The sequence below is a fragment of the Phodopus roborovskii genome, unplaced genomic scaffold (genome assembly GCF_943737965.1).
Source record: "Phodopus roborovskii unplaced genomic scaffold, PHOROB, whole genome shotgun sequence".
Taxonomy (NCBI): Eukaryota; Metazoa; Chordata; class Mammalia; order Rodentia; family Cricetidae; genus Phodopus; species Phodopus roborovskii.
The window spans coordinates 18,241,700-18,266,232 of NW_026126459.1; the positions used below are offsets into that span (position 1 = coordinate 18,241,700).

The following is a 24,533-nucleotide window of genomic DNA, read 5'->3' on the forward strand; positions in this document are numbered from 1 at the left end:
TAGAGAGAATACATAGGAGAAATCTAGGCTTGAAAGAGAGGAGAATGAGGGGAAAGAGGGACACACCCAGGGCCAGAAGCCAGGCAGCCACCAGCCAGCCAGATATAGAGACAGGAGGAATGTAAGATATGCAGAAAGAAAGGTAAAAAGCACTGAGGCAAAATGTAGATGTGAGGAACAGATTAAAATACTGGCTAAGATAAGGCCAATCATAATAACTAATACTATATCTCCATGGTATGATTTGGGATCTTGTTGGTTGCTCAAAAGAAAAAGACTGCTACAAACACTATCTTTTAATGGGAATGTCTACAAAAGTAACCACAAAGAAGTAAAGGATTATGGGCTTTGAGGTATTTTACAAACACCATTAAGGGGCTGGACATGGTGACATTTGCCTTTAGTCATAACACTTGGGAGGCAGAGGCAGGATGATCTCTGTGAGTTTAAGGCCAGCCTAGCCTACACAGATAGTTTCAGGACAGCTAGAGCTACATAATGAGACTCTGTCTCATACATATACATATACACATACACATACACACACACACACACACACACACACACACACACACACACACACACACACATATATATATATATATATATATATATATATATATATATTAGTAGAAGGCATGCCAGAATGTGGTAGATGTTTGCTTGTATCATTTCATTGGCCCTCGAGTATTGCCCATGAATTGTCTACCCTAAGTTAAAAAATTTAGAAAGGATATTTTTGGTCAGATTCAGCACAGAATTTAAACTAAGACTTGGCTTAAACAAACAAATGAACAAAAACAAAACTACCTTCCTGACTCTATATCTACATCTTCTACATATTTATACAAGATCACAGATGAACTCATTAAGAAAGAGACATACATGATAAATCTAAAGTCATCTCAAAGTACAGAGAACAAAATCAGCTGGCAAAAACTGCTGTGTAAGTGTGAGGCACCAAGTTCAGGTAGGAGACAAACAAGGGAAATAGGCCACATCATCGCTGGGCCTCTATATTCATATATACACATGTATGTGTACCAGCATGCACACATACATCAACACAAGTGCTTCGCCATCTGATCACACACAAAAAGCAGTGCTCCGTGCCCTCAGCCCCCCAAGACTTAACTACATCCATTCAGACAAGGAGACCCTGCTGCCTTTAGAAAAAGACTTATTTTCCTGAGGCCTCCAGTGTAGTACAAATAATAAAAACCCAAAGGCAGATATTGAGGTTCAAGCTGAAGATCACAAAAGCAAAGCAGCCAAGCCTTGGTAGAGTTTTTACATCTACCAAGGCTCAGACCAAAGGAGGGGTGATCCTGTCCTCAGAGTGACTGCAGACTGCAATGTTCTCAACCAAGCTCATCTCCCTCTTGATACTCCTCTCTAGTGCTGGGATCAAAGGTGTGAGCTCTGTTTCTCTTTTACACTGTTCACTCTCATGTGACCTTAAAGATCCATCTGCCTGTGTCTCCCAGGTGCTGGGATTAAAGGTGTGGCCACCACTGCCTGTCCTCTATGGCTAACTAGTGGCTTAGCTCTGCACTCTGATCTTCAGGCAAGCTTTATTTGTTAGATTACAGAGAAACTCGCACTACACTCCAGGGACTGCCAGGGATCTTTCTGGAAAACCAGCTGTTTCCCATGACGTGTGGTGAAGGGAGAATACTGTCCTTGGTGGAACAGAAATGCAGTAATGCCAGACTTCACCTTGGTCAGAGGGGGGAACTGCTTTCAGGATATTGTGTGTGTTTTCAGGACCCAAGACTTTAAAAAAAACCTACATGAAATGGGATCTGTAGGCTGACCTCAGACCAAGCTCAAGGTGAATCTTGGATGGTGAGGGTGACTTGAAGGCTGGTGTGTGGGATGGGAGAAGTCAAGTAAGAAGGCTCCTTGAGTATATGTCCTTGAAGCCTCAAATGCCTTCAGAAGCCAGGCCACTAAAGACCAAACACGACGTTGCTGAGCTGCTGCTTGCCAAGTACTACTGTAGGCACCAGAAAGCCTGTTCTTTTGTGAGGTAAACTAGAAATTCAGTTTGTCTTTTGTTTTGCTATATGAATTCTACTGTATTTAAACATTTGTTCCTGAGATAAAGTTTTAAAGTAGTATGAATGTCCAAGAAAACAGTCCATAGACCACATTGACACAAGGTTACAAGCCTTGCTGTAGGCTAACTGTTGGTCTGGTTGGGCAGACATTCTTTTTTGTTTGATTGTTTCTCATCTGAGACAGGGTTTCTCTGTAGCTTTGGATCCTATTCTGGAACTCACTCAGTAGACCAGGCTGGCCTCGAACTCACAGAGGTCTGCCTGTCTCTGCCTCCTGAGTGCTGGGGTTAAGGGTGTGCACCACCACTGCCTGGCCCCTGGGCAGCCAGTCTTAATAGGTGATCAAGAACCTGAATTCATGCCACTGCATCATGTTGGCAGTGTCTCCCTCTCTGCTTCTTTTCTATAATCCTCTTAGGCAATTTTATCTACAGCAAACAAATTATTCCTTCTACAGGGGGTACAGAAGAGATGTCAGGGAGATAGAAGAAGGGAACAAGAGAGAAGAATCTGGGGAGAAAGGCTATCATGTATATTTGCTTGTGCAGAACATGGACTTAAAGGTGTGTGTGTGTATACATATATATAATATATCATATATTATATTTAGTATATATTATGTTCATATATATGCATATAAGTGTGGCAAGAGTACAGAAAGGAGACAATTTAGATGGAGAAAAGAGACAAGCAAGAGGGGGAGAGATAGAAGAAGGCAGTAGCGTCAGTAAATAAGAGCAAGATACAGGATGTGCTTTATGAAGATATTATAATTAAACCTGCTATTTTATGTGATAACTAAACACACGAATAAAAATAGCAATTCCTTCTACCTATGATTCTCCAACTTCAATGTGCATATGAATCACTATGGGTGTGTTAAAATGAAGGTTATTGAACTTGCCAGAAGAGCTTCTGCTTCCCCAATGGAATCCTGGGGTGTGGTAACACCCACCTTGGTTTACTGTAACACAGATGGTGTGGACACAGCACTGTGAGAAACAGTGAGTCACCACATTGCTGATGCTGCCTTGTCTGTATTTCAGCCCCAGTTTCTCTCCTGAGTTAGAGATCTGTACGTGTAACTGCTTCTTGCAAGCTACCATCTCCACTGTGTCGCCAAATTGCTATTGCTTTCATCCAAACTTATTATTTTCTTTCAAAGCTAGAAGAGAAACTTTATATAATGTGTGCTGCTTAATTTTTTTTGTCAAATTGGAAGAGAGAGCCTCAGTTGAGAGATTGCCTTCATAAGACAAACCTGTGATCAAATCTGTGGGATGATTTCTTGATTGGTGTAGTGAGGCCCCATCCCTGTCCAGGTAGTCCAGGGGTGCAAAAGAAAACACTGCGTAAGGCAAGGAAAACATGCCAGCACTCAGTCTTTGTTTCTCAAGGCCTATGCTCCAGTTTCTGCCTCCTGATTCCCACTTGAGTTCCTTCCTTGGCTTTCCTCAGCGATGGCCTGTGATCTCAGCAATGAACTGTGATTTGGATGTGCAAACCAAACAAATCCTTTCTCTACCAAACTTGCTTTTAGTCACCATCTTTATCTCAGCAATAGAAAACAAATACACACTTAACAGAGCATATCATGCAGTGCTGGCCTCAAACTCTCTGTATGCATCCCTGAACTTCTGATTCCCCTGCCTCTGCCTCTCAAGGTCTGGGATTATAGATGTGTACCTCCACGCTGAGTCTGCTTAGTTTCAGAGACTGAAGGCAAGGACCCAAGCTTTCTAGGCAAGCATTTTACCAAAAGAATTGAACCTTCAGCCCCTCTATTCTTTATGCCATTGAGATGTGTCATCAGCTTAGTCTCCCAAGCATAATTCTACCCTAGAACTTCTGGGTAGGCATGGACTAGGATTCAGGATGCATGGTGTAAGACCCTCAGAATGAGGAGTCTTCCAGGTTCGGTCGATACCCCAAGAACTCAATGTCCAGTCCAGTTGCTGCAAAACGCAAGAGGCTTTAATGAACAGGAAACGTTTGCGCAAAGGGGCTCCTCCAGCACGCAGGCTAGGGAGAATCCCCCTCCCCTGGGCCCAGGTGTTTTTAAAGGCAAACCCACAAGCTTAGGGAGGGGGTGGGACCTTCTGTCCATTGAATACATGACCCTTGGAGGCCGGATGGTCTGCTATTAGGGTCAGCAGACCTTAGGGCCTCAGGGGTGCTAATTAATCTTGTCTGGGCAAACCAGAGTTACAGCTATCCCTTTGTTTCCTAAGGACCCTACTCACCACCTGTTGACTCACAGGAAAGGAGGGGCAGTGTGAATTTTTCTTATCTCAGGGCCTTGTGAGAGGAAGCTAGCAAATTCCAAGGAACAGATATTGGTTTCCAGGTTAGTCCATCATTAACATTACTTTTTAGGTCTTTCAATGGAATGTGTGGGCAGGCACCAACATACCCACTGAGTTGCTCTTAAGCTGTCCTAGTCTTGAATGACTGCTCAGCTATTGTACCTTGACAATCTAAGCGAACCCTGCTTTAAGTGAACCATGCTCTTCTGGGACAAGCAATAGCAACAACTGCTTTATTTATTAAAGCTCATACTAGGCCAGGCACTCTGCTGTGTTTGTATTAATTCAATCTTACTTGAAGTCACTGGACTCCCTGTCTCATTTTTGGCAATTCACTATCCCCTGAATTTAGGAGTGGATGCTTGAATAACACCCAACTCCTTGTCATTCAGAACCCCAACACATCTCCACAATATTGAAAAAAAAAATCCTGAATCTATCACAGTGCAGTAAATGAGATTTGAGCAATTATTAGGTAAGCTATGAAACACAAATCATATTTATCATTGATCAAATAACTTCTCACATGAATTTTTCCTATAAATAAATAATCTGGCATTGTGCATGAGAACATGACACTTAGATGAGAGGTGCTATGTCTACTTATGAATGTAAATATAGTGTATTAAAAAGTATCCATCCCCCCAGAACCAAGAAGAACCATTCACTATGAGAAACTAAGCTGAACAAAAAGCAAGAAAGGATTTTCTTTTAGATGGTTTCCTGCACCTTGAATTTGTACTTCTATTCTGTTAGAAAAGAAACCTTGGTAGTCTTAAGTCAATAGTTTGTGACTGGTTATTTGTCATGGTATCCTAGATGAGTAATTAAGTAAGAAAAGGAGATGTTGGCTAGTGTGAAAAAGAGGATATGTGGGTTGTAACACAAACTTGTATATAATAACTTGGTAATTAAATATCAAAATAACTAACTACTAATGCATGCTCACTATGATTTATGATTAATAACATTTCAAACTCATCTTTTTAAAAAAACATTATTCAGTTTTGTTTTATGTGCACTAGTGTTTTGCCTATATGTGTATTTGTGTGAGGATGCCAGATCTCCTGGAATTGGAGTTACAGACAGTTATGAGCTGCCACATGGGTGCTGGGAATTGAACCTGAGGTCCTCTGGAAGAGCGGACAGTACTCTTAACTGCTGAGTCATCTCTCCAGCTCTTAAAACTTATCTTTTTGAGAGAAGGTGTCTTACTATGTAATCCAGGCTGGCCTAGAACTCATGGCAACAATCTGCCCCTGTTTGTCTCCCAAATGCTGAGATTATGAGAACACAAAATGATTGGTTGAGACTCATCTCTATAATGACATCTGAAAACACTAAGGAATGGAAAAACCAGGCCTTTGAACTCAGTAGAAGGGGTCCCAGTGAGTCCTAAGAGCTAGAAAAGAGCATCTGAAGAGCCTCCTTTGTTTCTTCTTTGGGATGTTAGGAGAGTGGTTAGCTGTCCCCTGCCCTCAAACAGACAGAGAGGTGGATTCTGCTAGTCAATGGAAAGAGGGCAAGGATTACTGCTTTTCACTTCACGGCTACAGTAAAGATGACCAATGTCGTCAAAAACACATATAAATACTTGTCACTTCTTTCTTTTTAAATTACTTATGCCAATTATTTCTCTTGTCTTTCTTTTCAACCCTACACCCTGCCTCCTGTCTCTCATCTCTTACTGCTAAAATGCCTCAAGCCTTCTTTGACTGGTACTTACAGTGATCATAAGCATTTGTGGTCTGCTATTGAATGTTAGCTTCCTGAGGAAGTGCAAGTGTTTGCCTTTGAAACCCCAGTGCCTTTTTCTCTGGTAGACTGGTTGCTTTAGATGTATTTATTGATTGGACAATGTGTTTAGTACTTTATCTGAAGCAGAGCTCTCCACTTGACAGCCAATATATTTCTGTCATTCTGTGTTGTCCTGAATCGAATCTCCCTTCACCCTTCTGTTGGATGCACCAAATGTCTCTAAGAAGGGTCTATTAGAAATGATTTTATGGGGGGAAGGCTACCCTGAAGCTGCCTATAGACAGGTGTTTTTTGTTGTTTTTTTAAGCTGTAAGTCACAAGCCTGTGCAAAAAGCCATCCCAAATAAGCACCAAACCCTTGAAATGAGACAGGGGTCAGTTCTCAGGGTTGGTCAGGGTTGAGCCAGGGACATAGGAGAAAGGGAGAGGGATGAAACAGGACTGTCCCTCTCAGTCGCTGAAGGAGAAGTGAATGGCCCTTTGAAGGAGCTATTACACTTATCTTTATCCTATAGCAATCTCAGAGAGCACAGGCCAGCCACCAAGCAGGTGACACTTCTGGCAGGGATGGCATGTCACCGCTTGCATGACTCCTTTTTAAAGACTGTTGAGAAAAGTTTCTTTGCCTTGCCTTTTATGTGCTCAGTACTGCTTGAGTTAGCTCTTTAGTTGAAGGAAGTTTGTGGGACTTGCTGGCAATAAGCAGGACAAGGGGGAACATCATAAGAATGGCAACATTATGGATAGTTGAATAAGTATCAGACCAAATGCTAGGTATAAATACTTTTTTTTTTAAAGGCAGAGTCTCATGTGCCCCAGGCTGGCCTCAAATTCACTATGCTGCCAAGGTTAGCCTGATTTCTGATCCTCCTGTGTCTATGTCCTGAGCTCTGGGATCACAAGTGTGCACCACAGCACGTGGCTTGTGTGATGTGGGGGGATGGAAGCCAGGATTTCATGCCTGCTGGGAAAGAACTCTACCAAATGCACTGCACCGTTAGCAGACACCGTTAATACACCATTAATTTTTCAAACACTTCATGAAGCCACTGTTTCCAACGCACACAGAGGCTCTTTTCCTTAGTACCACAAGATGGCTGAGCTAAGGCTGTGCTGATCCATAGACACATGATGGCCATCTTCCAAGTGAAATTCAGGACATCTATGTCCAATAAGAATGGACATTTGAGGGACTGGAGAGATGGTTCAGAGGTTAAGAGCCTTCCTCTGCTCTTGCAGAAGTCCTGAGTTCAATTCCCATCTACCACAAGGTGGCTCACAACCATCTATAATGAGATCTGGTGCCCTCTTCTGGCCTGCAGGCAGAACACCATATACACAATAAGTATATTATAGATGGACATTTGAAACTAGGATGGGTGAGAGGAATCCTGGGGGTCCTGACACTGCTTAAACCAGAGCAAAGTTACAGACTGTTCTAGTTTGCTTTCCATCACTGTGATAAACGACATGACCAAATGCAACCGTGGAGGAAAGGGCTTATTTCAGCTCGTATTTTACAGTCTATCATGAAGGAAAGTCAGGGCAGGAAGTCAAGGCAGAAACCTGGAGGCTGGAACTAAAGCAGAGGAATGCTGCTTACTGGTTTGCTCTTATGGCTTGCCAACTGTTTCATGTCCGTCCCAGGACTACCTGCTCAGGGATGACACTGCTGAGTCCTACATCTGTCAATCAAGAAAACACAGACAGACTTTCCTACAGGTCAATGTGATGGGGCATTTTCTCAGTCGAGGTTTCTCTTCCCAGATGACCCTAGCTTGTGTCAAGTTGGCAAAAACTACCAGACTATAAATCATGTTCAAATTCTTATTCTTGCCAATTTAGCAATAAGGGACTTTAGTGTTTTATACTCAGAGTGTATAGTTACCACTGCCCAGATTGAGCCTATTGGAAGTTAAAGATGATTTTAATTGGAATTCATAATTGCAGATGCAAGCATCCTCCATTTGGCTTTGGACAGATGCTTACAGTCATGGTTTCCTCTGGATTTAAAAGGGCCATTTACGCTATCTGTTCACAGTTATAATTTCTCCCAATGGTTGAAAACATATTGACCCTGCTTTTTTGTTTTGTTTTTCAAGACAGTCTCTCTGTGTAATAACCCTATTTGTCCTGGAACTAACTCAGTAGACCAGGCTAGTCTCGAACTCACAGAGATCTGCCTACCTCTGCCTCCCAAGTGCTAGGATTAAAGGCGGGCACCACCACTTCCCTGCTTGACCCTGCCTTTTTCTGAAAGCAAGCAAAGCACAAGTAAATTGTAGTCTTCAGCCACTAGGACATGAAAGCTGAACAGAAATATATGGCTCATGCATTCATTTCTGATTTTTAAACCCACAAACATGATTTTACATAGGGATTTTACCTTAATAAAATTTTGTTAATTTTATTATCTGACAATTCCATAATGCGTCTATGCACTCTGGTTACTCGTCCCTCCTCCCTCTTGTTTCCTCTTGTCCCTATCAACTTCTTTTGTTGGTCACCAGTCCCTTTTCCAGGCCCAGCACTTTTATTGCTTTATGATTCATTTTGTTTGCCTAGGGCCATTTGTGTGACTCCTGGACTAGCACTATCTACTTGAGCCTGGTGAGGTCATCATTAGTACTGAAGGCTTCTTGAATCTATTAGCAAATGGGTCACAGTAAGGGACAGGGCTACTGATCCCCCTCCATCTATGCCTGACTATTGACAGGCTCATTTTATGCAGACCCAATGCAGGCATCCACAGCTGCTGGGAATTCATAATTAGAGTGGCTCTGTCTTAACTGAGATATGACATTTTGCAGTTCTCCTTCTCTTCTGGTTCTTACACTCTTTCTGTTCCCCCCTCCTCCCCACACATACATAAACACACAATTTTAAAGGGGGTGTTATTGGATTGGCTGACATGATTGACGCCTAGGTAGTCCAACAATGGGCATCTGCAACCTTGTAGTTTGAATTCTCAAGACACATGTAGCCCTAATACAGGGCCGAAGACCTAGAAATTCCCTGGAGAGTGTGTGGTCTGAAGGCAAAGCATATGGGATCAGCTGGAGTTCAGTTCCCATGTCCGTAGGTAATGGCAGCAGCAACAGCAGATGTGCTTGCTGGGGATGAGTGGGTGGAGCTTGTATACATCAGCTGGCTTAGTCTTTTTTCATTTTATCTGGCCTTACCTAGCCTGTTGGATAATGTCGCTCAAATCCAGGGACGGTCTTTCCCCCTTTGTTACTGTCCCATGTGCCAATGTGTCTGGAGTCCTCACAAACTTACCTAGAAGTGTTCTTTCCTGGGCATCTCTCAATCCTGTCAATACTCAATTGAACTTTACCATTATTAGAATTAAATTATGTTTATCCTTACCCTGGCTCTGTCCTCAACTGCAGCCAGCTTACTAAACTCATATTTAAAATACATGATGCTGATGAGAAAGGAATTTGATTGGGGGAGGGAGGTAATCTAAAGCCCTGCCATCTTGGATTCTTTTGTAAACTCCTAGCTATTGCCTTTGAAAGCCACTGCTGGCAGACACTGCTTGAAGGGACTACTCGGTAGTCCCTTTGGTGTGAGCCTTAGCCCTTATTGGCTGAGCTGTTTCTTCAGCCCTTATCTGTTTAACCATCACTGCTTAGACTGAATAAACAGATTTGACTCTGAGTGAAGTCTACATAAAATAGCATGTCTGACAGGAAGGAAGACTGGCATTCACTGAGCACCTACTGCATACCCAGTGCTAAAGGTATTTTATGCATATCGGGTCATGTAAAACTCCTGAAATGTCTATGGGACTGGAAAGGAATGAGAATAAATCACAGGACGGTGGTCTAAGTTCTTAGTAGCATTTGTTCTTAAATAGGCCCTTAAATCCATGTCTTGGTTGCATGGGATTCCTGCTGAAGCAATTTGCCTCAGACCATTGCTAGCGAGTGGCTGCATCAGGATGTACACCAACATTCCCCATTCCAGGTCATCTTACTGGGACCCCACAGGCTCCCTGAGAGATGGAGAGGATGCATGACAGGCTGAAACATGGACTCAAATAGCCACCCCGTCAGCTTTCTGCTCCTTCCTCCTCTTGTGTTGCTACTGTGAGAGCTAGAGTGAACTGCTTGGCTCTGAGCACTGGTAGAAAACGTGGGGTCACTGCTCTGCACACAGCTGTTACATGCTTGCAGCCAGTCTAGTATACAGAAAGTAGGGCTTTTATCTCCATAAGTCACCCACAAAGACCAAAGCAGAAATGCTGGCCTGCCAGGTCCCCCAAATAGCCACCCCAGTAGAGAACTTCCAGGAGGAGGTAAAGGGGCATTTGTCTGACATTTCCGGCTATCTCCAGGACTTCTCAAGAGTGTACAGGAAACATTTCCTAAATTTATTCATCATGTTATTATTAAATAAGGAACAGTTTAAGTAGATTAACAAGCTCCATGCAAATGAGGCCAGACAAAGTCATATTTTCCAGTTTCAGCTGACTGAACCCTCTTTAAGTGGAGGTCTGGAAAAATGCAACATCTATAAATGCATGTGAAGCAGTTACATGGTTTAATAATTGTTCTGGGGAGAAATCCTAATTATAAATACTAAAAGCACAATAGAATCTAAAGATTCATCTGTGAAATTTATCCCCAACTCACTGAATGATCCCTGGAGTTCACTGTATTAGGTGTCTGGAGGCAATGGTGGGATTTTGTTTCTGCTCTCAAGCAGTTTAAATCTTGGTGGAAAAGAGTGGGTAAAGTAAATGGAAAAAAAAGGTAAAAAACAAATATTATAGTGAAATGCACACAGTGCCGGCATAGGACACACTCAGGGAAATTTATAGAAGCACCATGGAAGAGATTTGTTAAGCCATAATTTCCTGAAAATAAACTATGACAACAGTGTCAGTTACAAAAATGTGGCACCTGCAGGAGGGCTGGCAGTTCATACAGGACTTGCCCTCCACTGACTTCAAAATCTGCAGATGTCACAACTGCCTGCCTTTACTCACTCTACTCTGAATTCTCAGTCCAGCCAGGGGAAGGACTGCCCTTGTCTGCCTAAATTTGCTATTGCTGGGACACAAGAACTATCTCCCTTTTCATTTCCCTGTACAAAATGTGATCACGCCCATTAGTGTGGGCTGTCAGTAGGCACTAGCTATCTGCATGCTAGATATTGCAACATTTAACACATTAAAGCAACCAGCAAGATAAGGCAGAAGTTGCTATGGTGGAGGGACAGGGGTTTGTCAGACAGACATGCTTGAGGGAAAGGGGTTTATCAGACCAGGTCCTTTGACCTTTGTTCTTCCTGACACATGCTGCAGAGAACTATATAACCCAACCAAACAGCAAGTATCCGAGATGTGTTAACATATATTTGTGCATGTACACATGAGTGGATGTATGCTTACATATTTGTGCACATGTGTGCATTAGTATCTATCTGTATGTGTGTGTGTATGTATGTATTTATGCACACACTACATATGCACAAATAACTATATATGTGCATATATACATACATACATGTACCTATCCACATGTACCTATCTCTCTCTCTCTATATATGCACAATATATACAAATATTCTATATATGCACACATATATTTATGTATACACACACATGTGTGTATATGTGAGTATGAATATATATACACACACATGTGTGCGTGCATATGTATACATACATACACAAGCATATGCATACATACATACATGCAATCCGAAGGCAGGTGTGAGACTCTCGCTGCCCCTCGCCCCACCCCCATCCCATCGCATCAGGACACAGCAGCCGGGAAGTGTGACCTGAGAGGCCACCTTAGAAAGTTAGCGGTCCTCCCTGTCGCTGCGCAGGTTCCCCGCAGGGTGCAGCAGCAGCTGCGGTTCTCTTGGTTCCCACAGGCCGAGGCCAGGCGCTCTCCCTAGGCCACAGCAGCACCCCTGCCCTGCTCTACCCTGCCCTGCCTTGCCCTGCCTTGCCCTGCCCTGCCCTGCCCTGCCGGGTCCGGCTCCGCAGAGGCGGGCAGCGAGCGGGCGGGCGGGGTGGCATGTGCCCGGCGCGGTCCCGGGCCGACTCTGCGGCGCGGCGGCAGCAGCGAGGGCGCCCGGCGTAGGCGGCAGCGTGGGCCGCGGTATTTATAGCCGGGTGACAGCAGCGCGCCGCGGCCCGGCCGTGTCGCCGCTCGTCCTGCGTCCGCCCGCAGCGGTGGCCGAGCCGCGCGCCCGCCCTCCGGTGAGTATGTGGCCTGCAGCAGCCCTCGGCCGGCAGCCCTGGGCGCACAGGCCGGAGCCCCGCAGCTCAGCGGGCAGGGGTGCGGACGCCAGGCATGTACAGAGCCGGGCGGGGACAGAGCCAGCCCCGGCTGCAGGGGAGGGGCCGCGGGCAGCTGGAACTTTCCCGCTCCACCGATTCCAGGGCGCAGGGACCCAAGCCCCTGGCTGCTGACTAAAGAAACAGGTTGCACTTCGTAGGTGTCCTTTCGGGAAGGAAATAGAGAGGCCTGCGTGTTTGCGAACTCCGTCGTGACTGAATCAAAACTAGTTTTCCATTTCTGTTTTGAAAACTACCACAGGCCCGCAAGTGTGTTTGACCTGAGAGAGAGCATCATCTTGGCTGCTAAGATTCATGAGATTCATTCTACCCTCTGTGGAACGTGTGTGTGTGTGTGTGTGTGTGTGTGTGTGTGTGTGTGTGTGTGTGTGTGTGTGTGTGTTTTGCTTACCTCGATATTAGAGAGCATGGGAATAAAGAAAAGAAGTGAAGTATGTAAAATATGAGGTGCCCCCACCCTAGTCTAAAAAGCTTTTATGGTTTGATTTGTTTTTTGAAATACATTCTAATTTACTGACTATAGTGGTAAAATCTCTGTAAAAACTAGTTCTGCTCTGTTCATTTTTTTTTTTTAATGATGGATATAGTATCTTCCTATACCTTCAGTCTTTGTAGATTAAGAGCAATTGGGTCTTTTGACTCAGACATTCATCACTTCCCCCCTACCCCCACTCACTTTCCATCTAATTCTTGTGATCAAAAAAAAAAAAAAAAAAAAAAAAAAAAAAGGTACCCATGAGTCTTATTTAATTTGCTTTAAACCGCCAGTCATTTAATAGATAACTCCATGCACGAGTGATCTTTAACCCATTAAATTGTGTTGTCTCGGAGCATAATGCCGACAAGCAAATGGCACTGAATGGACAGTCTAAGCATTTTTAAAGGGTCTAATGTTTACATCACTTTATAACGCGATGGGACTCAGCCCCATTTTGCCATTTCATTGGGAAGTTGTCTTTCTGGAAGACCTTCAAACCAACTTGGCTTTTGGCTTATGGGTTAAAAACTTGCTTTGATTGATGTCCCATGGACTGCAGGATGAAAACACGGGAGGAGAATTACTAACGTCTGATACAATGTGAAGAGAAAGGAAGTGATTTATGGATGTGGTCCTGTAAATTATCTGGTTATCCACAGATACCATCTCTGTCCCTCTGCAGAGCCACTTAGATGGTTGCATTGATTGCTTTGGAAGGTTAAAAGGCTATGTGGTCTTTGGACTGGACTGAAAGCAAAAACCCCAACTGTACTTTTGTGATTGGTGTCTGCACCATAAAACCTGTAGTTAGTGCTGTGCCTTCTCCTATAACCATCTTTTGTTTTTGTTTATTTGTTTTTGAGGTGGTAGGAATGGAACCCAGGACCTTGGTAGTCAAGGATTGCCTCGACTTCACCCCACCCCCAGCTTTTCTAATACTTGTCTGCTTAACTTTCCACTTAAGACAAAGGCCTATGCTTACCTATCAGGCTCATCCTAGGTCTGGCCCAGGAAATACATACAGATTTGATTTATCTGCTTTGCATCCATTTTTATGGATTTGGATGTTTCAGTACAGCCCTGGAAAGCAATCTGTTTTTTTTTTGTTGTTGTTGTTGTTCTGTTTTTGTTTGTTTGTTTTCTCCCTACAACACTGGTGCTATCCCTCTGTCATGCCTCTTTATTCATCTGTTCGCCATCAGAGAGCGTTGTGTGATTAGCAGGTTCAAGTCTTGACTGGGTACCACTTTCCTTCATAGTTGGGGACATGATGCTAACTAGGTTGTGCTTCTGGGCTACACAGATGCAGGCATTCTTGTTTCTGCCAGTTGGCATCTATGTGACCTTGGGCAGGTTGTTGGACCTTGGGCAGGCCCCATTGGATCTCTGTGTCCTTACTGGATGGTTGGTCTAAAGACTAGCTGAGATAATATGTGAGTAGTGCTTTCCAAGAGCCCAACACATATAAATCACTCAAAAATGTATTTTTAAATAGCCCCCCAAAGTTCTGTATCTCAGCAAATACGTTTTCCAGCCCAGGAAATAGCAGTTTCACTCTTGAGTTTGAGGTAGACCAGTCCCTCCCCCACCTACCCTACCAGTAAGTCTGGCTGCTTCTTTTCCATGTGTCTGGAAGCAGAGCCTTGTAAGCTGCCTACACTTCTACCTGTTTGCTACCTGGCAGTTGTCTTCCTCATTAGCTTCCTTGCTTCTTCCCCTTGCCCTCCAGAATGTTTGGAACAACAGACACTGTGGCCCAGCTGACACCATTAGCTCCCCTGATGCCCTGAGCCTGAGCTTGCTTCCAGGCCCGTGTTTGTTCCCATGTGCAGTCTCCTCAGATGCCTTATACTTCCTGAAGCACACTATGTCTGGACACCCCCCCTTCTCTGAGGCTTTCAATGCCCCCCTCTCAACTTTCTGTGCTTTATTTTTCTCTGTTAGTTTTTTTTAATACTGTTTCCTTAAGTGTTTAATGTGTCCCTTACAAAAAACCTATCAGATGCCCTGAAAAAAAGGGGGGGATTTATTAGTATTCTTCCAATCCATGGTCTACTCTCTTTGAAATGGGAACTCGGTATATCCCAAGGTTACTCTGTTAGCCATCCATCCATGCATCCATCCATCCGTAAATGTTTATTTAGTACCTAGCATGTATAGGTAACTTTGGCACATGGGTGTCTGAGAGTGGTAGATATTGAACAAATTACTGATAAATGCTACTTTGGAATTAAAGCCAGACTTCATTTTTATGTAGATGATGTCAGTCTTCTCCTAGAAACATTTGACCTCATGTTTTCTGCTCAGTAGCTATAAAGAACAGCATTTTCTTTACAAACTGCTTTGATCTGGAGGTCCTTTCTTTCATTTCTCCTTCATGTTCCTTTGGAATGCCAGCTTTTGGTAAAATATGTGGCATTTCAGTTATCTGGTGTAAGTCCACATCTCTTCAGAGCTGGCACTGTTATTGCAGCTGATGAATAGTCACTTTTAGTCTGTAGTTATCAACTTGGTCATCATAGCTGTTGTGTATAAAACCAAAGGCTTCCATGGCGTTAATGGTTGCATTACCTTACTGTCATTGCTGATGAGAGAATTAAGGGGCGTGGAATTTTGTCCTTCTGAGAGGCAGACTGAATATCAGTGGTGTCTTACCAAAATACCATTAGACTAACTCAGCTACTTATGCTGGTGTTCCAAAACAAGGGACAAGAATTAATATTCCCATGGTCCTTGGCTCTTTCTGATGATCTCACTATCAAGACTCAAGTTGTCTAGTAACAATAGACTCATCATCCTAGAAGTATTTTGAATCCTTTAAAGAAAACTTCCTAACATGCATGGAAAGGTCAAAGTTTTCTGCAGGGAAAACAGTGCTGGGGGGTTCACATTTGAATGACACCTACAGCCAGCTTTACTGTTCTGCAGAAGGTACCAAAGTCTAAACTCTCTCAGATCCATCATTAGTGTATGTGACATAGGAAAATAAGAGTTTTTTTTTTCCTGGACTGCTATTCAACCTATTAGAGACGATCGTAAAGCTCACTAATATAGAGTCTGGTGTCAGTGAATATTCAGTAATCAATTGTGACAGTGCTGAGCCAGGCACTGGTGGCGTGGTGGCTGCCAGTGCCATCATTGCAGGCTTAGGGTTGGGTGCCTGCCTTTTATCTTTTCTTTAGCTGATGTGGTCTGTCACATGGCTCTGTCTTTTTGATCATTCTTATACAAGGAGAGCCCTTCTGAGTTTATTCTGTAGGCATTTATCGATTGCCTGCTGTACTCTGCCATGGAAGGAAATAGCCCCTTGTGATCTCTCTGGGGAGGATCGAGTGAAGAAGATAAACAAATGAATGGATGATTTCACTAGGGATGCTAAGAGTAAACATAAAGGTATTCCCACATATGATGGTGGGGTTGGAAGGTTTGAAAAATAAAAAGAGAAACGTTTCCAAATTCTGTGCCTAGTAGCATAGTCAGTTGGAAAACCTCAGTCCTGGAATCTTAATGACAGTGTCAACAAATGACTTACTATAAACTGCAGAGGTGGAAGCAGTTTTGGCACTCTGGATCATATCTGTGTATCTAAAGAGCTAAAAAGCAGCCACAATGACTAGACAAACTTGACATCTTTGTGTCTAGAGTCACAGAATAGGAATGGGTGAAGATACTTAAGTACCTGAGTTATGGGCTCTCCTGCAAAATGCCACCTCAACTTCTGGATGTTAGGAAACAATAAATCTATCCTAATGTTCCTCACAGAAGGACCAAATGATCAATACCAGGGTCTGGCTTCATTCTGCTAGGATTGAAGTCACTGAACTCTTGGAACAGATAATGAGTCAATTGGAAGCATGGCAGAAATAACTTTTGTAAGGCTAACAACCTCCAGCCCTGGGAGATGAGAAAGGTCAAGCAAGGCCTGAGCATTACAATTCTGACTCTTTTTTTGGGGGGGGGGGTCTGTGAGTTAATGGGTGGCAAGTGCTTGGAGTTTTCATTTCCCTATCTGTAACATGATAGCAGCAGACAGGCACATTCCTAGCATCCCTTGGGATTAACGGAGATCATCCACTGGTGTAGGGTTGCTGCTCAGCACTATAGTTCTGCCTCCCAAAACAGAGTAAGTGCTGGGTAGCAGCAGCTGTCTCCAAAAAATTTTCAATGCGCTCATTTAACTTTGGTATGTGGACATTATATTGCCCACAAAGCAAGATTCTGAAGTTTAAAAAATAAACAGCAATGCAATTCACAGTATTTCATTTTTAGAAAGGAGTCTCTGGGTTTTAAATCCCTCTCCCAAGTTCCTCCCCTACACCTGTGCACTTGCCATGAGAGAGGAGATAGTGGTGGCAGCCTTGCCAGAACCATCGATGGCAAGAGAGGAGCACAGTCACCTAGAAGACAGACTTAAAATGATACCTGCGTCTGTGTCTCTGTTTCTGGGCATGTAGGAGAGTTGGTTAGAACCTGTGGTGAGTTTTCAGGAACTGCTTTATGCTGGTGGGTTTTGGATACTTTAAGGATCTCTTCATGAAATTTTGATTAACCGTGCGCTCATTCCTGTGTTGACTCTATGGACGTGCATAGCATTAATTTTTGTTCTTTACTGTTTGTTTTGCTCTTCGGTGTGAGCACCACACCTATTTTAATGCATAGCTCATGTGAAAGTCACCAGTCTCTTAAGAGTCTGGGCTGCGGACCCTGGGAGCAGGCATTTCTGAATGTTTATGACCATCTTCTGGGACTTGACATTGGCAGGCTTGTGAACTGAAGGTGCAGGACTTTCAGTTTGGGTGAATTCTACAGCAATCCATGTGCATGTTAACTTGCTTTTCTAAAGGAGTTCTGACAAATCTTCATTACCTTAGATTGTGGCTTTAATTGACATTCTTAAGCCAGGAGTATAGGGTGGGGTTTTGAGGCCTGGGAATCTGTCCTCAGATCTTCTACTGACTCTGAATAACTTCGGGCCAGTGTGTCATTGTTATCCTTTAAGTCAGGAATAAATGAAAACCTTGATCATCCCCTGCCCTCTCCAAGTATTTAGGATCTGTGAAGGATTCATTCATTTACACACGTTCCCCCTGGGGAATAGTAGGATATATTACAGACTTTCTGCTCTTGCCTCTAGAAGCAGAAATACCTCTAGAAATTATGCAAGGCTTGACATTCTGGGGGCTGGGGCCCTGGCCCCTCCCTGCTAGATGAGGAGAGTGTCTGAAGATGCCCTGGCTATTGTGTGTGGGGGTACATGACAACTGTTTCACCCACACGTCAGACCCCAGAGATGCAGAGCACAGCTCTATTGTTTGGCAACTCACACACTCTGAGAGTCTCAACTCCCTCCCCATAAAATAAAGGGTGGAAAATGGTAATAACAGCATTCAGAGGGTTGTTATGACCCCAAACTCATATGCTAATGATACATGCATGCAGACATCCAGGTCACAGCTGTGTGGACTTTGCCAGGGTCCTCCCCTCCCCTTCTAATCTTTTGGAGTTATTTTTAAAAATTGGGAAAGAAGAAAAATGAACTGGTAAGTAGAAGTCAAAGTATTAGTTTTGCTATTCAATATATAAACAGTCATTATTGTTGAAGAAACAGATACAGTTGAATCTGAGAGCCAAGTCAGATGACAGAAATGAGCACTAGCATTAGCTATAGGCTTCTCTCACAAGACCAGGTGGATTTAGGCAGGTCCAATGTGGGAGTTACAGAGTAGGGGGGGTTGTGGGTTGCTCTTAAGAAGGGGGGTGATGTGAGAAGGGCTGTGGACCTGGACATTTGCATAGTAAGAAGGCTGTGTGTGTGTGTGCGGGTGCCAACCATTGCTATGGGCATAACATGATTTTGCAATACCCTCGTGTCTTTGAAAACGACTGTGACTACATGGAAGGAGCAGCCTGCTGTCTCCACCCACAGAACCATCTTAGTTATCAGCCTGCAACTTGAACCTGGCCAGGTCTTTCTCCAAAAATCTTCCTTTTTTTCTCACTTCTCACAAGCAAGAGTGGTCCAGCTTTGCCTACCTCCAGGAAGATGCTTACTGTAAGCTTAGGTATATTAAAATCTTTCTAGAAACTATCTAACAAAACTATAAAGGTTTTTAAGGGAATTTTCTGCTCTTATGCCCATTTGGCAATGTCTAGGAAAAGATTTGGAAGTATGTCCTGTATCCATCAAATTATGTAATTACAGTTGGGCAGAGAGGGACTTGGGCAAAGTGTTTGTGACATGTGTGTGTTCCATTTATTTTGAATTCTCTTGAAGTTGTAAATAGCTTTGTAGGATTATCATAAGGTACAATGTCTAAAAGCATCCTGTAGGTTTTGTGCTCTGTACCCTCCTCTATGTCATCTTAGTCATTATCTCACTTTTTAAAAATAGTTTCATGTAGACCAGGCTTGCCTCAAACTTGCTAAGTAACTCAGGCTGCCCTTGAACTCCTAAATCTCCCGTCTTTGCCTCCCAAATGTTGGGATTACAGGTGTGTGCCACCATGCCTGACCATTACCTCAGTTTTGGACAGTGCTCTTTCTTCACTTGTCCCTTTCTCTCCTCTCTTTCATGGTCTGCCCACTAGTCCTCCAATGATAGCAGATAAGAATAGATAGTAGGGTAAAGACAGAGTTAACTTTCTTCAACCCGAGACTGGTCCTGGTGCCATCTGCAGGAACAGGGTGGTGTTTCCCACCTGTCTTCTTGTGGAACTGTTTGGGTCTGAATAGGTAACAATGGAGAGGTGGCTTGTCTTCCAGCGTTAACTCTGTATCCTCCCTTACGCAGGTCAAGCAGCATCAAAGGCTTGAAGGATGGGTAAGGACTTCCGCTACTATTTCCAGCATCCTTGGTCTCGTATGATCGTGGCTTACCTGGTCATCTTCTTCAACTTCTTGATATTCGCGGAGGACCCAGTTTCTCACAGCCAGACAGAAGCCAATGTTATTGTTGTTGGAAACTGTTTTTCATTTGTAACAAATAAATACCCTAGAGGAGTTGGCTGGAGGATTTTGAAGGTGCTTCTATGGCTACTGGCCATTCTCATAGGACTAATCGCTGGCAAGTTTCTCTTCCATCAGCGCTTATTTGGTAAGTACTGTACCATGTGCGGCCATGCTGCTGGCTCCTGACTGCCTAATCTCTGAGCTAGAGCTGTTTATTTCCAAAACCCAGTGCCAGATGCTTACAGCTTGTGCTCTAGCCTCAACTCTAGGCTGTTGTAGTTAGGCAGACTCATTAATTGTCCCATGCTTGATGTTGAAGGGAAATGGTCATGAAATGAAATTGGTATCAGTTTTCACTTAAACCAAAACACTATGAAAATAGCCCTGAGTGTGGTATAGTAAGTATAGTGACCAGGGTTTGTTGCAATAAACCTTCCCTCTGAGCCATTTCTTAACCCATGCCTTTTTTTTTTATCCCCATCCCCTGGTTAAAAAACACGAAACAAAACAACAACAACAACAACAAAACCCCCAGAGTTTGACTTTATGATGTTTATTTAGAACCTGAATGGTGTATTATACGAAAGAACAGTAGAGTGTGAAGGAACCTCTTGTCAAAAAATATCAGAAAAATTAGTTTACATTAAAAAGTAACTAGTTATGTGCTAGAGCAGTCGTTCTCAACCTCCCTAATGCTCCACCACTTTAATACAGTTCTTCATGTTGTGGTGACTCCAGTCATAAGATTATTTCATTGCAACTTCACAACTGTGATTTTGTTACTATTGTGAATTATAATGTAGATACCTGATATGCAGGATATCTGATATGTGACCCCCCCCACCAAAGGAGTCATGACACACAGGTGGAGAGCTGCTGTGCTAAAGGGATGGTTTTATGATTAAGAGCACTGACTGCTCTTCCAGAGTCCTGAGTTTAATTCCCAGAACCCACATGGCAGTACACAATCATCTATAATTGTGGTCTCATGGGATCCAATGCCCTCTTCCTGGTGTGCAGACCTACATGCAGACAAAACTCCCATAGACATAAAATACATAAATAAATACCTCTTTAAAATTAAGTAAGGATATTGCAGCATTTCACAGACACCTAGGAGGAAGTTCACTTTGGACTTTGGGGTGATCAAGACCTAGATAAGATCCAGTGTGCATTCACTTAGTGAAACCAGCTTTACCCAAGTTCAAACTCCCAGGGAAGAGACTGACTGAGTGGGGTGTGGTTCCTGCTGCTGGCATAATTGATGTTGGTTAAGAAGTAGGGACATTCATCCAACAGATATTAACTTACCAGACACTAGGCCAGAACATGTAATAGGCAAAGCCTCTGCTGTCATAAGCATTTACCTTCTGTAGGAGGGAATTAAACAGATAAATGTACAATACTTGATGAGCTGATACACAACGAAGATGAAATCTGGTCTAAGAGCTGCAACTTGGTTTGTCACTAAGAGACTTTAATAAAAACTCATTGTGCTCAGCATGATAGCAAGTAATAATAGAGTATTGTAGTCAGCAGTGGTAACAGCTGGTGTTGGATTTTGGGGTGATTTAGACAGAAAATCTTTACAGAACAAATAAGTATGGCTGCATCTCTGAAGGTATCTTTAGTTCTGGGCTTAGGATGTGGGGATAAATCTCAGGTTTAAGAGGACCAAAGTAGAGGCCCTATCCCTTAGATGCAAGCTGAGTGAAGATGATGCTGAAGTAGGTGTATCTGAGGTGGAGAAGACAGGAGGAAAGTATCTTCCCATCTGACAGTCCTCACTTTACTATAAAGAACAGAATAAGGGTGGCTGGATAATAAGGGACTTGAAGGCACATGGTCAAGGTTTGGAATACTGGGTTTAGGGAGGTCAGTGGGCCAGGGATAGGCGAACAAGTTGCTGATGATCACAAAGAACCACCAGGGATAACCATGTCCAAATGTGAATGGTGCAATCTGAATTGTCCAGCATGGTCCCCAGAATGTGGATTTTGAAAGTCTGCTGGGAATTGCTCAGACTTGCGTTTTGCAAATAAAAGCTGGCAAAGGAGAATCTGATTGGACAGGTAAGGGGCTAACAGTCTGAAAGCAGCCTGGAAGAGCTTGGAGATTTAGGTGAGAACCAAGCATCCAGAATTCAAGTGAAAGGGAAGTGACAAAAGGGAGAAGATTTATGGGTGTGGTTGAATGACATTCTTTAGTGGTGCTTTCCAAGGTGTGGTCTTTAGTACATGCAGTAGTCAGGAGATGCAGGTCATTGACACAGAAGATACATAGGAACCTACTGTTAGTTGGCTCTCCCATCAAATATTGAACAAGCAGGGTGCTATATGTAGTAATCTTATGTGTAGAAGCAGTTAAGGGTGGGTGGTGAACATGAAAGACTCAGATTCCAAAATGGGTAGTGAGTGCTCGAAAGAGAAGTCAGTAGGTTTCCTTACCAGTAATGGCTACAGGTGTTTATAAGCTATTTGGGGAACTTTTGAAAATGCAGTAGTTATAGTAAATGGGCCAGACTATTAAGGTTGGACAAAAGCATCCAAATCAATGAAAAGACGGCTGAGAACCATCTAGTTCGATAATGAGAGCAGGCAGTTTACTTCATAATTGCTACATTTTGCCAAGTTATTCTCTTACAAATTCTGTCTCTTAAGCTAAACCCAGATTTTCATCATGGCTTGCATGCCAGTTCTCCTGTAAGTAGTTTAGCTCTGAAGCAGTACTCTAGATTTCAGATGCTTTACCGAGGATGAACTATTTTAAAATAATGTAGAAGCACATATTAACTTTTCTGCTTACAATAGAAAAGATTTTAACTCTGCTTCTATTACTTCAGTTCACATTTTTTTCTCCCCTTTACAAATCACAAGTGCTGTTTCTTAGAGAAGGAATAACTAGTTTGCAAGTTTTGTGAGTGAGGTAAGTTGGGTTTCCCGATGAACTCAAAACCTGTGTTCCTTGCCTCTCTTCATCTCTCTTCCTCCTTGGCTCATGAACCCTAAGTCATTTCTCTTAGGTAATCTCTCCTGGTTCACCATGGGTTATAGAGTGATTTTACTATATTGCTAAGTGACTCCTATCCTCTAAAAAATAGAATCCAAATTCTTTGGTTGATGGACGAGCTCTTGGTAACTTCTAGAGCCTGGCTCTTACCTTTGCACAATGTACAGTGTGTTACCCTCAAAGACACTGCCTCCTTTGCTGGCCCTCCTCTGTCACTTTAGCCTCCTCTGACATATCAACCAACTTCTTCCATCTTCCTATCCCAATTCAAGTATCACCACCTTCAAGTTTCTTTCCAAAGCCCTCTTGCATTATTCCAGTTGTTTCCTCTCCATAGGAGACCACTTGCTGCAAAGCAGCTAGGCAGGATGCCCTTGGCTGATAGCCTGCAGCATTATGGGATAGAATCCATACTTTAATGCAAGCACAAATGTTCTTATTGGCTTCATAAGTGATAAATGTTTCTGTCTGGGTTCCCAGATAACTAGCCTTTATACATAATTCATTTTTAAAAAGCTATATTTAAGCCTTTAATGATGTGAGGATACGAGCCCATGACAGCAATGTTGATGATGGCGTGTGCATGCTGAGGGGACTAAATCTAAATGGCAAGCACAGAACTCTGTGCTACAGAAATACCAGGATGGTTTATGAAATGATCAGAATGGTTTTGTGACCTCAGTACAGCAGCTTCTCCTTTTGTGATCCTCTAATAAAATGCCAGATGGTAGATACTAAATAAAATTCCATGTCCCTTTCATCTCACTATAAGTCTGTCATATGTTTTATTATCTCTTGGTAGGAAACTTCAAAAGAACAACAGGAAACTATTAATTTATAGACAAAGTAAGGGACTGGAGTAATCATGAGAGCTCCTCTTAAACCTGTGGAATGGTTACTGATTTATGCGTGAGAGATATAATGTTACAATTGCAGTTTTACATCTATGTAGATACAGTGTTACAGTTTTGTTTCACAGATAATAGAAGCAGCATGATTTTTGTATTGAGCTGGGTCTTGCTTTGTGGCTCATGGTGGCCTTGAATCCCCAGTCTCCCAGTTTCAGCTCCCAAGAGCTTGGATTACAGGCCTACTTCACCATACTCAGAGAGGCAGGAGACCGAGGAGCATGTTCAAAAGAATTTCTTTGGTTTCAAGACTAACTCTTGATTTATCAGAAGGGAGCTCTGTTGAATTCTCTGCTTTTTCTCTTTGATGTTTGCATTCTCTGATGTCTCTCTTTTCTGTTTGCTTGGATGAGTCTAGATTTTTTATTTTAATATACATTCAAATAATATGTTCTGTCATTTTTTTTTATCCATGGATAGAGAAATTCTGCTTGTGATATTTATATAAGGGAATTTAATTTCTTGTTTATTAAACAATTACATTTTATTCTAAATATAAATTGAAGTTATTCCTAACAACATGTGCACTAGTAAAGACAGAGTTTCTGTCCTGCCAAGTCCCACAGCTGTTTAGTTACAAATAAACACACAGTTTTAGTTCCAAATAAACTGTGGCTGATGACTCAGGTTTCTTATAGGCTAGCTCTCACTTAATTATTAATCCATTTCTATTAAACTGTGTATTGTCATGAGGCTGTGGATTACTGGTAATACTCTGGCATATTACTCCTTTAGCAGCTA

The 24,533-nt window shown here is 42.8% G+C and overlaps 1 protein-coding gene across 2 annotated transcripts in view; it reads left to right on the forward strand.

The window, feature by feature from the left end:
* Nucleotides 1-12,157: 12,157 nt before the first annotated feature.
* The window catches only part of Tmem117 (transmembrane protein 117), a 435,767-nt gene continuing 423,391 nt past the window's right edge, over nt 12,158-24,533 (forward strand). Inside the window, exons 1-2 of one of the 2 annotated variants that reach the window (XM_051189733.1) lie at nt 12,158-12,350; nt 19,718-20,020. In XM_051189733.1, coding sequence (XP_051045690.1) covers nt 19,744-20,020 — 277 coding nt within the window. In that variant the 5' untranslated portion in view covers nt 12,158-12,350; nt 19,718-19,743. Of the gene's footprint in view, nt 12,351-12,433; nt 12,576-19,717; nt 20,021-24,533 lie in introns of those variants that run through there. The other variant, XM_051189734.1, reaches the window with a different exon arrangement.